Raw genomic sequence first — 13213 nt, forward strand, 5'->3', positions numbered from 1 at the left:
GTTCACTGCCACCATCTGTAAGAGACACTCAGCACAGATGTAGAGACCCATAAACACACTCCATGCAAATAGACTCCTAGAGGACTACGGTTGTATTAATGTGATTTCTTTTATGTTGGGGAATGAATTCAGATTAAATGACAACTTTATGAAAAGAAAGAAGAAAGAGGCAATTTGAACACAACAGAGATATTGTAGAGACAGTGGAGCTGTGACAGAGAAGATGATGCTGATCCAGGTGTTTAGTCAGTACACTGGACAAACTTATATTTGGGCCTGAGGGTTGCAGTTTGGAGTCTATCCCAGCAGTCACTGGATGAGAGGTGGGGTACACCGTGGACAGGTCACCAGCCTGTCACTTAGGCATGAGTGCTAACCTCTCCATCAACATGCAGCTGTAGTGTAGAGAGCATTAGAAAATCCATGTTCTATAGGTGGTGCATCTGAGACCAGAAAAAAAGGCTTCTGCAGCATCTAAAACATCAAAATCATGTTTAAATGAACTTATAACTAATGTTATGAAGTATCAAAGATGAAAAACAATATGAACGGTGATTTTGAGCTGTTTAAGGAACTAAAGGTTTCCAGGCTCACAAAGAGAAAGTCCAGCATGACAAAGATTCTCATTTATTCCCTCTGGAGTTTGCTAGGATCCAAGTTTTGATCTCAGCCTCAGCTTAAAATCTAGGGGAGAAGTGTGAGCTGCTGGCCAAAGCATGAAGGAACAGCCGAGGAATGGAGAGTAAAATGAGACCAAGACTGGAAGAAAAGTTGCCTTTTGAAGTTGGCCAACAGAAAAGTTTGATTCAAGTCTCCCACATCTGTCTGCTGCCTCGTGCAAGAATCCTGGAATCCCCCACCGCCCCAGCATCAGTGTCACACACACACACACACACACACACACACACACACACACACACACACACACACACACACACACACACACACACAAATGGAGACTTGATTCCAATCCACCGGCACAAAGCATGAAAACAAACATTTTCAGGGAAGTTCTTAAGCCAAGTGGCAGTTAAGCATGGCTGCTAACTGAACATGAACATGGACACATGTGCACACTAGCACGCAAATATACTCACACACACACACACACACACACACACACACACGAGCGTTCACACACAGTCATGCACTTGGAGCAGAAGCCAACGGCATGACACTGACCTAGTTTTCAAAGGAGCAATGATAAAGAGACAGTGGAAAGATGAAGGTTTGCAAGAAATAAAGAAACTCCAGGGCTTAGTGTGTGTGTGTGTGTGTGTGTGTGTGTGTGTGTGTGTGTGTGTGTGTGTGTGTGTGTGTGTGCGTTTCCATTCAGAAAAGCCAGCCAACACTACACACACCCATTAGAGCTTCAGTGACAAGCCACCTTGCTAATCCAGGGTAGAAGGCTGAGGTATGAGAGCAGATGGAGGAAAGAGCTCAAGCTGAAGCTGAGGAGTGAGGTGATCACTGTGGGGGTCACACACACACACACACACACACACACACACACACACACACACACACACACACACTTGTCCCCTCTGCACTGACTATTGCCAACAGCAGCTCACTGTATACTCATTTAGCAAGGACTCTGGGCTCGCTCCTCTCCACAGCATGCCCTCACTGGGTCCTGACTTAAGGAAACAGGAAACAGAACCAGGCTTCAAAAGCAGTTGGTCTCTTTGTTTGTGTGCATTTGTTTGTGAACCTCACATGACTCACGTGTCTCCTCCTCTGCTCTGGAGGAACATATGTGTAGATTTTGGCGTACCAGTAAATGGTGCAACACGGCCCAGTCAGTGGCCAAGTTTTGTTTTGTTTCCTTCCAGATTTGAACTCTGTGTGACTCTGATAACATTGAAACAAGGAACAATTTCATGCTCTTGTACTCTAGGCGCTTTTTATGACTTTAATTGTTCCATTAAGGCGCTTCAGGGTCTGGGAATACTTGTGCAGTGGGTGTGTGTATGTGTGTGGACAAATTTTATCTCAGTACCATTTTGGTGAGGACATTTTAGCTGCTCCTCTCAACTTCAAAGAACATTTTGGAGGTTGAGACTAAGTTTTAGGGTTCGAATCAGGTTTTGTTAGGGTTAGGATAAAGGGCGTGTGTCAATGAATGTCCTCACAAGCATTGACACGTGTGTGTGTGTGTGTGTGTGTATGTGTGTGTGTGTAAAGTTAATATCCTCAGGCTCATCAGCGCTCAAGTTTATTCTATGAACGGAACTTTTAATGGTCTGGATCTGAACCAAGGCCACAGAACCTGAGGATTAAACTGAATGTGTATCATTTCCTGTTTTAGATGCTGTCATCCCACTGGCTGGGTTCAAGGAATCCACACACTTGCACCAACAAATGCACAAACAACACGTGGTTGCATAGATGGATAAGATAAAGTGCCTGCTGCTGACCTTTATTTCTTAGAACCTCGGATAATTAACCTGCTGACAACTCAAATCCTCTGCTTGTTATCATGAAGTTGGCAGAAAAGGTTTGTGTAATAATGTCTCATTTATTACTAATAAACGAGATACCAGGACTAAATACGATAAGCACAATAATGGTTTTTAATTAGATTATCTTGAATTAAGCTGAGCACAGTAGCAATTTTGCGGAAGCTAGTGGACACTTCTCAGTGAGTTTAATTACTGGTTTACATGATTACAACACTTACAGAGCAGTCACGTTATACTGGTCACTGTTCATAAATCAGTTGTAGATTTTCTTAATTAACCCATAAATCTTTAGGTCTCTAGGTGATAATTATACAATAAAATACACACATTTATATTTTTTATTATGTGTATTGTTTCTGCTGAAATTGTAAAAATATTGAGTGTAACAGTAATTCCAATGTTTTCAGTCTTTTCATTTTATCCTGCCGAAGACTAAAGAAAAAAACCTTCATAGGTACAACAACATGCTTTGTGAAAAGAGTCCATCAACTACTGACTACTTTTCAAGGACGTTTGCTGAATTCGACTCCCTCCCACGTCTGCCTATACAGTGACACCACATTGGTTCCCAACTGTGCTTTGACATTAATGAGGGGTCAGAGGTCAAACAGTGAGCTCACAGGTTTGACAGCATGTGATCATCACCAGGACAAGTTTGAAAGAATGGCATCACACATGAGGTCATCGTTGTTCTTGGTGAGTCGTTCTGGGCGAGGTCCGTGTGACTCAGAGAAACTCCAGAGGGAAGTAATAGAAGCAGGAAAATTTGTTCATGTGGTAGAAAAATCGCCCGATTTCACAGTTAGGATAGTTTGGACGCTATTGGACAGTTGTCATATCTGATTTTTAGTTTGGGAAGAAACACTCTCAGTCTCTGTTTGTTTACTGGCTGAATCAGATAAGATGCAGATATCATGAACATGTTTAAGTTGTGTAGGAAATAGCAGAGATAACGTTTCTAGCATGTTCATTTCCTGTTCTTTGTGACACACCAGAGGAGACTGCTTCTTGACACCCCAAAACCTAGTTCTGTGTTTACATCTGACAGAATTATCTGAACAGAAAAGCTTTAAGTGTTGTCTTTAGACATCCTATCAGTCTTTGGCCTGTTTTGTATCAGTCCTTAGCAGAGCTGTTTCTTTCCTCATCAGCTGCCACTGGCTCCCTGATCCCAGTCTAACAAACTGTGCTGAGGCTGATTAATGTGGGCGAGACCTTCCAAACCTCTCTCAGAGGACGACGAGGGCCACAGCCCCGAAAAAGAGGCTGCTAAAAACTGAGGCAAAAAGTGTTGCAGCAATTATAGGCTGTTTACTACCAGTCATTTTCACTGCTCTGTCAGACACACATCTGTTTCAAGTACATTCAAATGACCAGAGAAATGCAGGATGCTATTGTAGTTTCGATCAGTGGTTTGGTTTACATACGTATTTGCCATATTTCATCATGTTATAAAATTGTGGGAAAATGCAATAACCACATAAACAATGTAGAATTTTAGGAGTCTGGCAACAGAATATCTGACTAATCAAGAAAACATATTTTCGTAAAGCCTGGCAGGAGCTCTAATGAAGATCGATAGCACCCTCTTGTGGTTTAAACAATCCACGGAATTCGTTTTTATTATTATTATTATTTATTTCTTTCGTTTAGGGCTGCTAGAAGTAATTGTTTTCATTATAAGTCCAACAACTATATTTTATTATTTGGCTACTATTCTGTCTATAATATGCCAGAAAATAGTAAAAAAAGCTTTCACTCATTTCCATCAGTCTGAGGGGACTTCATAACCAACAGTCCAAACTATGGAATACTCACTAATAAATATTATACATGACAAAGAAAAGCCTCCATTCCTTCTTTTGTATTTTACTTTATATATAATTATTCATTATTAAAAATAGTTTCAGATAATTAATAACTCACTGATGAGTGTTTGTTGTGCTCTTGGGGTCATTTTGACCGGCCGCCCACGTCTCCATTTGTAGATTGTTTGCGAGTTGAGTTTCTAAAGTCTTTAAAGCACTTTGTAACCCTTTCCAGCTTTATGTAAATAATAAATTCTTGATCTTGAAAATTCTTGAGACATGAAAAATCTAAATTGTTTTATTCTATAATGTTATTATTTTAGGCACATTATATTTGTTAATACACTAAATGACTCCAGAGTCAGAGATCAGATCACATTTTTTGAGAAAGTAATGCAGAAAACCCTGAAAATACACTGTAAGAAAATGTAATGCTTTTAAATCCATGTGGCTGGGGTCACAATTAAATCATAATTATAAATAAAACTAGCTGAAGCTGAATGCTGAGATAGTTACATGAAACAGTTAAAGTTGTGTTTTGTTAGTACAAGAACAATTTTATAATTTCACTTGTCTTGGTTTAGTACTGGTTTGTGTCATGTTGTGATGTGAAGGATTGCTCAAAGCATGCCTTGAAATAAAATGAATTAGTTTTCAAAGGAACCAAACATGTATTTGATTACACTTAATGCAGAACAAAAATATTGCTATTACCACGTTTGCCAGCTTGTTTGAGACCAAACTCCAAATATGTCTCTGTTAATCCCTGTTACAAAGAGCGTTTCCATTTTCAGAATCTAATAAATAAGTGGGATGAAACACTGTTTTGAAAAGTCAAGCATGGGAAATGGGAACACTAAACAATACCAAACAAATGAATACAAGACACATTTAGCTTGTAAAAAAATGATTCAGAAAGTTTTCCAACATTCTGGTAATTTCCTCCTGACACCAGTAATTGTGCTTAGACTGCAAGTAAACACCAGCTAATTCAGCCTGAGAGAGAGGGACAGGATGTTCTGCAGGCCAACGGCTGGTTTCAACACAACAACATGCACAAATGTGACTCAAAGAAATCAAACTATTCCTTATACATAAACAATACATGTACATTAAAGGCCAAATAATAAAAGTTTCTGGGAAGTCGTGTTGACTTTCTTTTTTTTTTTTTTTTTTTTGCTTTAGCCTCAGTTCCAAAAATGTTGAAAGCTAATGTTTGCATGTGAGTGTCTACAAGTGAGTGGACATTCTCAGCCATGCCGTCATCATGGTATTTCCAAAAAGTCACATTATGTGGTAACTACAAGTCCAGTTAGTAATAAACTGTGAATGTGTGTCAGTGACTTTGGAGGATTGGTTGTTTCAGATGCAGCTCGCTATTTCCAGAAATGATGGGCATCTGGTTCTCCATGTGGAAACGTACCAGGTGACCAACACTCAGAAACACCTGATCCCGGGTCCGCACCTGCTCACACAGAAACACAGACAGTAAGGTTAAATGAAGACCAGCGCGATCGTGCACGTGTATTTAAAACCCAACAGCACATCTTTACCTGTCCCTGTGGATCAATAAGCAGTAGGTGGCGCACCGTGGCTCCCTCCATACCACTGAGTACATACTGACCAGAGGCAGAGCTGCTCTCTCTCACCAGGAAGTCGCCACTACAGGTGAGAAGTGACTCTGCCTGTCGTCGTCCTAGCCTGAAGTGAAAAACACAAAGCTACTGAGGAAGGAACAAGGTAACTGACTGGTAGTAAAGTTACACAGGCGTTGATTCCCCACCTGCCATGGAACCAGCTCTCATCCTGGATCAGATCCTCGATCTGTTCAGCACTAACGTCACGTTCCACTGTGTGTGATGGAGAGATATCAGCTGAAGGGTGAGCTGCTCCAACCAGGGCTACACTTTAAACCATTTAACTGGAGTTTTACTAAAGCTGGTCTGACTTACACTGTTTTAAATGCAGATAATCTGAACTAGTCTTATACAGTACAGTACTTTCACATGCATGTGTGTTTACAGCTATGGCTAAAAACAAATGATGCACAAACTTGTTGCATCTTGTGTGGGACATGTTTTGATGTTTTACCTGTAGGTGGAGCTGGAGTTTCATCTGTGATGGAGCAGTTCTCATACAGTGAAACAGGCAGAGGTGAACAAAGCTGCAACAGAACGAGGTGAGTCATACAAGAGAGAGTGTGTGTGTGTGTGTGTGTGTGTGTGTGTGTGTGTGTGTGTGTGTGTGTGTGTGTGTGTGCGTGTGTGGACATTCAAGGAGCAGCAAAAGTCAGTCAATTCCCAAGAAAGAGCATAATTCTAGTAAGTGAGTGAGAAGTGTATGTGCTTCTGCTCAGTGTAGAGGGCTGCAAGGGTCAATCCGTCAACATTTATTCAGAACAGACAGAGCCTATAAATGTTTACACGTAATGTGTCGTATTTAAATATAATAGCACTAAGTGTACAGATGTATTATGTTCGGCTGATTTAAATTATGCAGTCACTGTAACATTTGCATCTTTCACAGCTGTGAAGTAAATAAACTAAAACTTTACTGACCCTTAACAACTCAACATGAAACGTAGTGTTTCTGCAGCTTTCAACCAAATTGCTCCTTTGCAAGTATATACAGTCATATTTTATACTTCACAGCCTCTTGAACTGAGAACTGGCCAATAAAGCAGCATTACTGTTCAGCATGAGGCACATGGGTAAAACAAACTAAAAGCCAGGCCATAACATATAAGAGGTAGTGATAAGCGAGTTAAAAATTTTGAATGAGCTGCGTCCCGCACATGAAACCATTGTGCTGGTGCAATTGTGTAAAACATGTCAGGCAAATCAAGAACTGTAAGGAAGGCGGCAGCAACCACTCTTTTCCTTATTCCATGGAAAATACGAACTCAGTGTCAGTCACAGTTTCTTCATACGATACAATAATTAAATATGTAGTACAATATGTAATCCATGCTACTGTTAATACATGACGTGATTTTTTTTCATACACTACATTAATTAACTAAACAAATACACAACAAAATCCACATTCAACCTCAGCTGACTACATTTAGTTCATGTTTCGTTGTTTCCACCAACTCTTACCCCCTGGATCTCAGGATCCTGTCTTTTCTCCTTTGTCATCCTTAGGTCCTCTATTCCCCCAGAGGGGGGCGTCTTTCCTGGGATCACATTGTAGTAGTCGGGGTGCCCGCTGACTTCAAGTGCAGGTTTGGTCTTCTGGTCTGTTCTCGTCTCCTCTGGGCTCCATTTGTGACACATTCTCCCTGCTGACCTGCACATAGAGAATCACATGATGTTCACCTCACGGCCTCCGCTGTGGAGAATCTACTTGCTGCATGACTTGTAAGGCCAACCTGGGATTGGTGGAGAGGAACGATGGTGCGTGGCTGAGAAGTTGGCAGAAGCGAGTTTCGAAGGCCTGACCTATGCTGTTGATAACCTCACTGGCCCGACCCTGGGGACACTCCAGGATGTGACATGCTACCAGAGAGAGAAAGCAAGATATGTTCTCATAATAATTTACACAAACAAGCCGGGGAATCCAGTGGAATCATAAAACATACCTCTCTGATCGGCAAGGTCCTTGACAACATAAGCAATGTAATCTTCCATATCCTTTTAAAAGTAGAAGAAGATAATAAAGAAAGTGTCACTTATAGTTACATGATTTACCAGAACATGGTTTGACATTTTAATTTGCCCATCAAATGCATCATTTTGTGTGGTGCAGTGCATTTGATTTAAAAACACAGGAACTGCATACAGTAGTACTAGTAATCTGTGTGTGTTCTCGTTTTAATTAAGTCACTCGTTATCATTGGTTCTCTGATACTAATACAAGAGCAGAATCAGCTGCTTAACCATAAAGCCTCTGTGAGAGATCAATTTTAATTCCTCCCACTATCTTCTATGTGTTCAGAGCAACTGTGCCGAGGATTAGTGCGCACTGCAACATTATTTTAGCTAATTAATTCAGCTGTGAGCTATAATCCCATCTGCGGCTTCCCTGGTATTGTTTCATAAAGATAAATGTCTTCTTGTTCTCTCTAATCTTAATGAAATATGGCACTGTGATACTCGGAACTAAATCCATTTAAGCTTACTGGGTTATTTTTTTAAATTAAATTTAAGTAGTAGTACAGTGCTTAAGATTAAATATTCATAATGAATAAAATGTTGTTTTTAATGTATAGAATGATCAAGTGTATGGTTCAAATTGATTTAGTTCATTAACATTTGAGAATATGAACATACTGGAGCTCCTCCTGAAGCAAAGGAAATGGCCTCCATGGGGTGGTGGGCAATCGTCTGAGGAAGAGAGAAAAGAAGGAACAGCGTTCACTTCATGTCTCAATAATTCAGACGTTATGTGTTATGATTTGGTGAAGATTGTTGAAGCTGCCACCTGTAAGGACGAGGCAGCGATCAGGGTCATGCTGTCTGCGGAGATGGTGAGGATGATCCTGCTCCGAGAAAACTGTAGATTGATTTGACCCAGAACAGCTGGAGGACCTTTGAATACAGGCTGATGAACACAAACATGACAGTCACTCCTGTTATGTCTGTGTTTATTGAATTAGCGTACGTACATGTGTGCGTGTACCTTACCCTTTTGGTTTTCACTGTTTTGGCTGGTGTCCTCTCACACAGCCTGCTGATTGCCTCTCTGCAGTTCACAAACATACATGCATTATAAACATGTCACACAGGAACATACAGACAGTGCACACAGAGATGGTAAATACTGTAACCATACATTTACAAGTATCATGGTGTGTAAAGGTCTTCGAAGGTTTGCAGACATTGAGATTTCTGCCTTTGGAGGAGTCACACACACACACACACACACACACACACACACACGCACAACAACATCACACTATCTAGGAAGAAAGACTTGTTTTCCTGGGAGTGTTTAGTTATAAACAAACTGTATGCAACGCACCGAGGTGTGGCTCTCTCCTCACCCTCTCTTAATGAGACTAGGAGAGATCATTAGGAGGAAATGGGTCTAATTGGATTTTCTGCTTCACCATTCAGCAGCGCTGTTATGAACAGAAGCTGCTGTGTTCATCAGTGTTTTGCCATCCTGCACTGGGATGTCGGTATCGAACGATGAGGAGAAACTTTATACATTTAATTTGACACATTTTTAAACAAGTACGATTGGAAAATACGTATAGAATACATTTAGCCTGTTTGGGTAAAGCAGTTTCCTCTTTCATGTGTCTTCATCTGTGCACACACAACACACAACTTGATCACAAGTTCGTGGTGACAGTGGGGGGGACATCCTACCGTGTGACTCGCATTCTTGTATCAAAGTCAAGGGTTCTCATGGACTGCGTCACCTCCACACTCCCCATATACTTAAGAAACAAACACAGACACACAGAAAAAAACACAAAGTTACTCATTTACTTATTTTACATTTCCCAGCTGTTCCTCGTCATGCGTTTTGTCAACTTCCAGATACAGTAACCACATCTAGCATGATGCTTAGAATGGAACAAAATCCACAGCTAAAACTGAAAAGTGGTCAGTGGAAACAATCAGGGATCAGTAAAGTCAGAAGGCTTCATCCTCCAGTGACTGTAAGTGTCCCACAAAATTGTTTTTGAGTTGTGTTTGGCATCATTGTCATATTGGAAAACCCCTCCTCTCCCAAGACTGATATATTTTCTTTTAGTATTTGGACGTGTAACCGACTCTTACACTTTTTCAATCTCTATGAAATCTCACAATCTTGTTGAGGCAGTTTTTTTTATCATGTTGTGGCACATTACATTGTACACAGCCAAGTCAAAAAGTGAAATATCTGTGCTGGTCACAGGTTCTTTTAGAACCCTATTCATGTAATTACTCTTGAATTGAAATCACACTTTAACTTGCTTCTGTTGAGATCATACAGTTTGGCCCCTATTTTCAGCTCTCTCTGTCTAACCTATTTCTCTTTTATTATAAATCAACTACACTCTAATATTTATATTTTTGTTAAAGGAACTGAAAATGTAACAATGTAATGATATTGTGAGTGTGAGTGAAGAATGAGTTTCACTGTTTACTTCGTGTAAAGAGGATGGAGGAACAGTTAATGCAACCACACAACATTTAGACCATGTCCTTGGATACACTTTGTCTAGTCACACTTCTATTGGCCATGAGCTTTCAGCAGAGCAGACCCTATAGGCTCGAGGCAGGATGAATAAGTCCACTGATGGAGACCAGATTTAAATCAATACATGTGCACGGGTGGGGGGTGAGTGGGCAGGATTGTAATGTGTGTGTGTGTGTATTTGTTTATAGAGGACAACAAGACAGTTTGTTCTCATTTCCAACAGTGGTCAGCTCACATGCCCCACTCCTAATCATAGCTGCAGACACACCTCCGGTTCTAGGACAGCATGGGCTCTGCTGATACCAGATACATTCACACACATGAACACACACAGACATATACACACACACACACATACAAGCTGAGTAGATCTAGAGAGGAGCAGAGAGCCTGGATGAGTCACTACTGCCTACACAGGAAGCTCTATCTGAGAGGGAGGGGGTGAATGTACAAAAGTGAGTCTGATAGTGAGGACAGAGCACGGGCATACGCAGTGTGTCATGAGTGTGTGTTTGTGTTGGCACCGGTAAAAAAACAAAAACTTAACTGCTGGATCCTGACTGTTATGTTCATACTTTAATAGTTTGTACCTGCACAGTGTAAAATGATGATTTGCACTAAGCTAGAATCTACATGTTTAAACACATGAATAATTTTGGCATATTGTTAAAAAGCAAACAAAAGAACACGAAGACTCTCACACAGTTTTACTGTATTTGCAGTCAGACACAACCAATCAGATTTCTGCTTGAGTGTATTCATGCACTATTACTGGTTATCATGTGGTGACGGGTACCTTGATGTGATGGTGAACCACTGTGTTTGCCGTTCCCACAACTGCATCATCCACTGCAGAGGAAGTCTTCAAAGAGCGCAGACCCAACTCCGGGCAGGGAGGACAACCGGGTGTCCAAGGAAGGCTGGCCATGCGATGCAAGGTGATTGGTCTTTTTGTGCAGCACAGGGCTAAGTGACTTTGGTTTTGGACAGCGGATGGGGGCACATTAAGAGCAGGTCTGCTACAAAATCTCTGACTTGGTCCTGAGCCCCACTCTGTCCTGGATGAGGGTCTGTCAGTGTGTCCATCAGTGGCTCTGTCCCCCTCTGTGCTTGTCTGTCCCCTCAGGCACAGCAACGAAATGGGACTTTGCAATCGAATGTTTGCTGCACGTGGGATGAAGTCCTTCAGAGTGGATGAACCCTGGTGTGAAGGCATCTTAGGATCGAGCTCAGCAAAATCAAAGGTTAGACAAAGATCCTTCTTGAGGGACGGCATTGTTGGGGGCCGATCCTCCAGGGATGTCAGTGAATCATTGCGCAGACGAGTGTATTTGGTGCGCTTCAGCATTCCTGGCAAAGGTAAAAGAGAAGGTGTTAAAATCAGATCATGCACTACAGTGATTTTTATCATACTAAACATGTCTGTATGACTACAAAACAGATGAGCTACCTGGTAAGAGTCCTGTCTGGGATTTGAACCTGGGTGAGGTTTGCTCTCTCATAATCAGGGAGCAGGACAAAGGAGAACACTGGGACAAAGTAAAATGAAAAAAGGGAAATTTGCCACAAACTCAACTAACAGTGACAGTTATTACGCATAAAGATTTAACTTCATAAAATAGATTTGATTATAAATAGCCAAAACATTTATTTTGGAGTTGCTAATTAGCAGATCTTTGGGAAGTTTCCTCAGATCACTAGATTCACTAGATCCAACTCACCAGTGTGGAACTGGGGATGTCCTGTGTGGTCTAAAGTCCAGTCTGCTCTGCTCTAGTCATGCGGAGCACAGTCCCGTCCGACTGACCCATGCACTTTTATCAGTCAGTTGCCAAGCATCCAGTTCTGCTTCACCTCCACATCAAGTTTCCTCTCTTCTGCCTTTCTGTCTGCGGCACAGAGGAATTGTACAGCTTTTATGAATGAACTTTCTCTTTTTTTATGAATGAGAGGCTCTCGCTCACTTCCTCTGTCTCTCTGCGACGGAGCATGCAGATGAATGTGTGAATGGACCAGAGGAGAGATTGACAGATGGCCCCTAAGGCTTTCTCCCCCTCCCTTAGCCATAAACTAGCATCCAATCACAGGCGAGTAGGGTGACTCATGCTGCACACACACTCATACACACACACACTTATATTTTGAAGCAGAGCCAGCACAGTACACAAGTGCTCTCTTCCTCTCTTCCAACATCAGCTGCACCTCACCGATGCTGTTGAAGTGTGTTATGTATACATTATTAGCTTGGCTTTCCCCACTAAAAATGCTTCCTCTTGATTTCAGAAAATATCCTGACAAATAGTAGAAAAAGCTCACACTGACTAGATTTACACAATAAAAGACACAGTGTGTCTAAAGCATATAATATTCAAATGACCTGCAAGAACACAGGACACACAAGAGGAAGAGGATTTAACTGAAAATTTACATTTCCGTTTGATTACAATCAGAAAAATGTGTCAGGTTGTGAAAAGGTCTTTGAAATAAAACAACTTAGAAATAAACTGGCAGCCTAAAACTTCATATAAATACGCAGGATGACACAAATCTCCAGGTTTTAAGTGTTTAGTGCACAGCAGAGCTTTGGCTCTTCCTGGTGGCAACTGAGTGAAAGTGCACCCTCAGCCTTTTAAATATCAATTTATCTGAAGGCTATTTATTGATTAATGAATGCATGTGTCATCTATGACATTTAGGTCAACAGTAAAAATTACATTTTGCTGAGGACAGCATTACACTTTGCAAATATCATTTTCAGTTGATAAAACCTCCAACAGTGGACAAAGGGAGAAATTGGTCATA

General features: G+C 41.1%; 1 protein-coding gene across 1 annotated transcript; it reads right to left on the reverse strand.

Annotated features, from left to right (window-relative positions):
• Nucleotides 1-4601: 4601 nt before the first annotated feature.
• Nucleotides 4602-12377, reverse strand: LOC113174050 (SHC-transforming protein 4). The gene is made up of 14 exons (XM_026377710.1): nucleotides 12133-12377; nucleotides 11862-11940; nucleotides 11208-11761; nucleotides 9592-9662; nucleotides 8902-8959; nucleotides 8699-8818; nucleotides 8548-8601; nucleotides 7857-7908; nucleotides 7647-7773; nucleotides 7375-7564; nucleotides 6365-6437; nucleotides 6057-6123; nucleotides 5827-5974; nucleotides 4602-5738 (listed from the first exon to the last, which is right to left on the reverse strand). Exons 2-14 carry the CDS (start codon nucleotides 11911-11913, stop codon nucleotides 5610-5612), a joined length of 1695 nt encoding a protein of 564 aa, XP_026233495.1. The 5' UTR covers nucleotides 11914-11940; nucleotides 12133-12377; the 3' UTR covers nucleotides 4602-5609.
• Nucleotides 12378-13213: the final 836 nt, after the last annotated feature.

Source organism: Anabas testudineus, chromosome 3 (genome assembly GCF_900324465.2).
Source record: "Anabas testudineus chromosome 3, fAnaTes1.2, whole genome shotgun sequence".
NCBI lineage: Eukaryota > Metazoa > Chordata > Actinopteri > Anabantiformes > Anabantidae > Anabas > Anabas testudineus.

Excerpts from the sequence above, each read along its gene's own strand:
- LOC113174050 (XM_026377710.1), bottom strand. The coding sequence starts at position 11,913 with ATGAGAGAGCAAACCTCACCCAGGTTCAAATCCCAGACAGGACTCTTA. Across the intron at positions 8,960-9,591 it reads ACAAGAATGCGAGTCACACG|AGAGGCAATCAGCAGGCTGT; the intron begins GTAGGATGTCCC and ends TGTGAACTGCAG. Across the intron at positions 7,565-7,646 it reads TTCCTCTCCACCAATCCCAG|GTCAGCAGGGAGAATGTGTC; the intron begins GTTGGCCTTACA and ends CTCTATGTGCAG.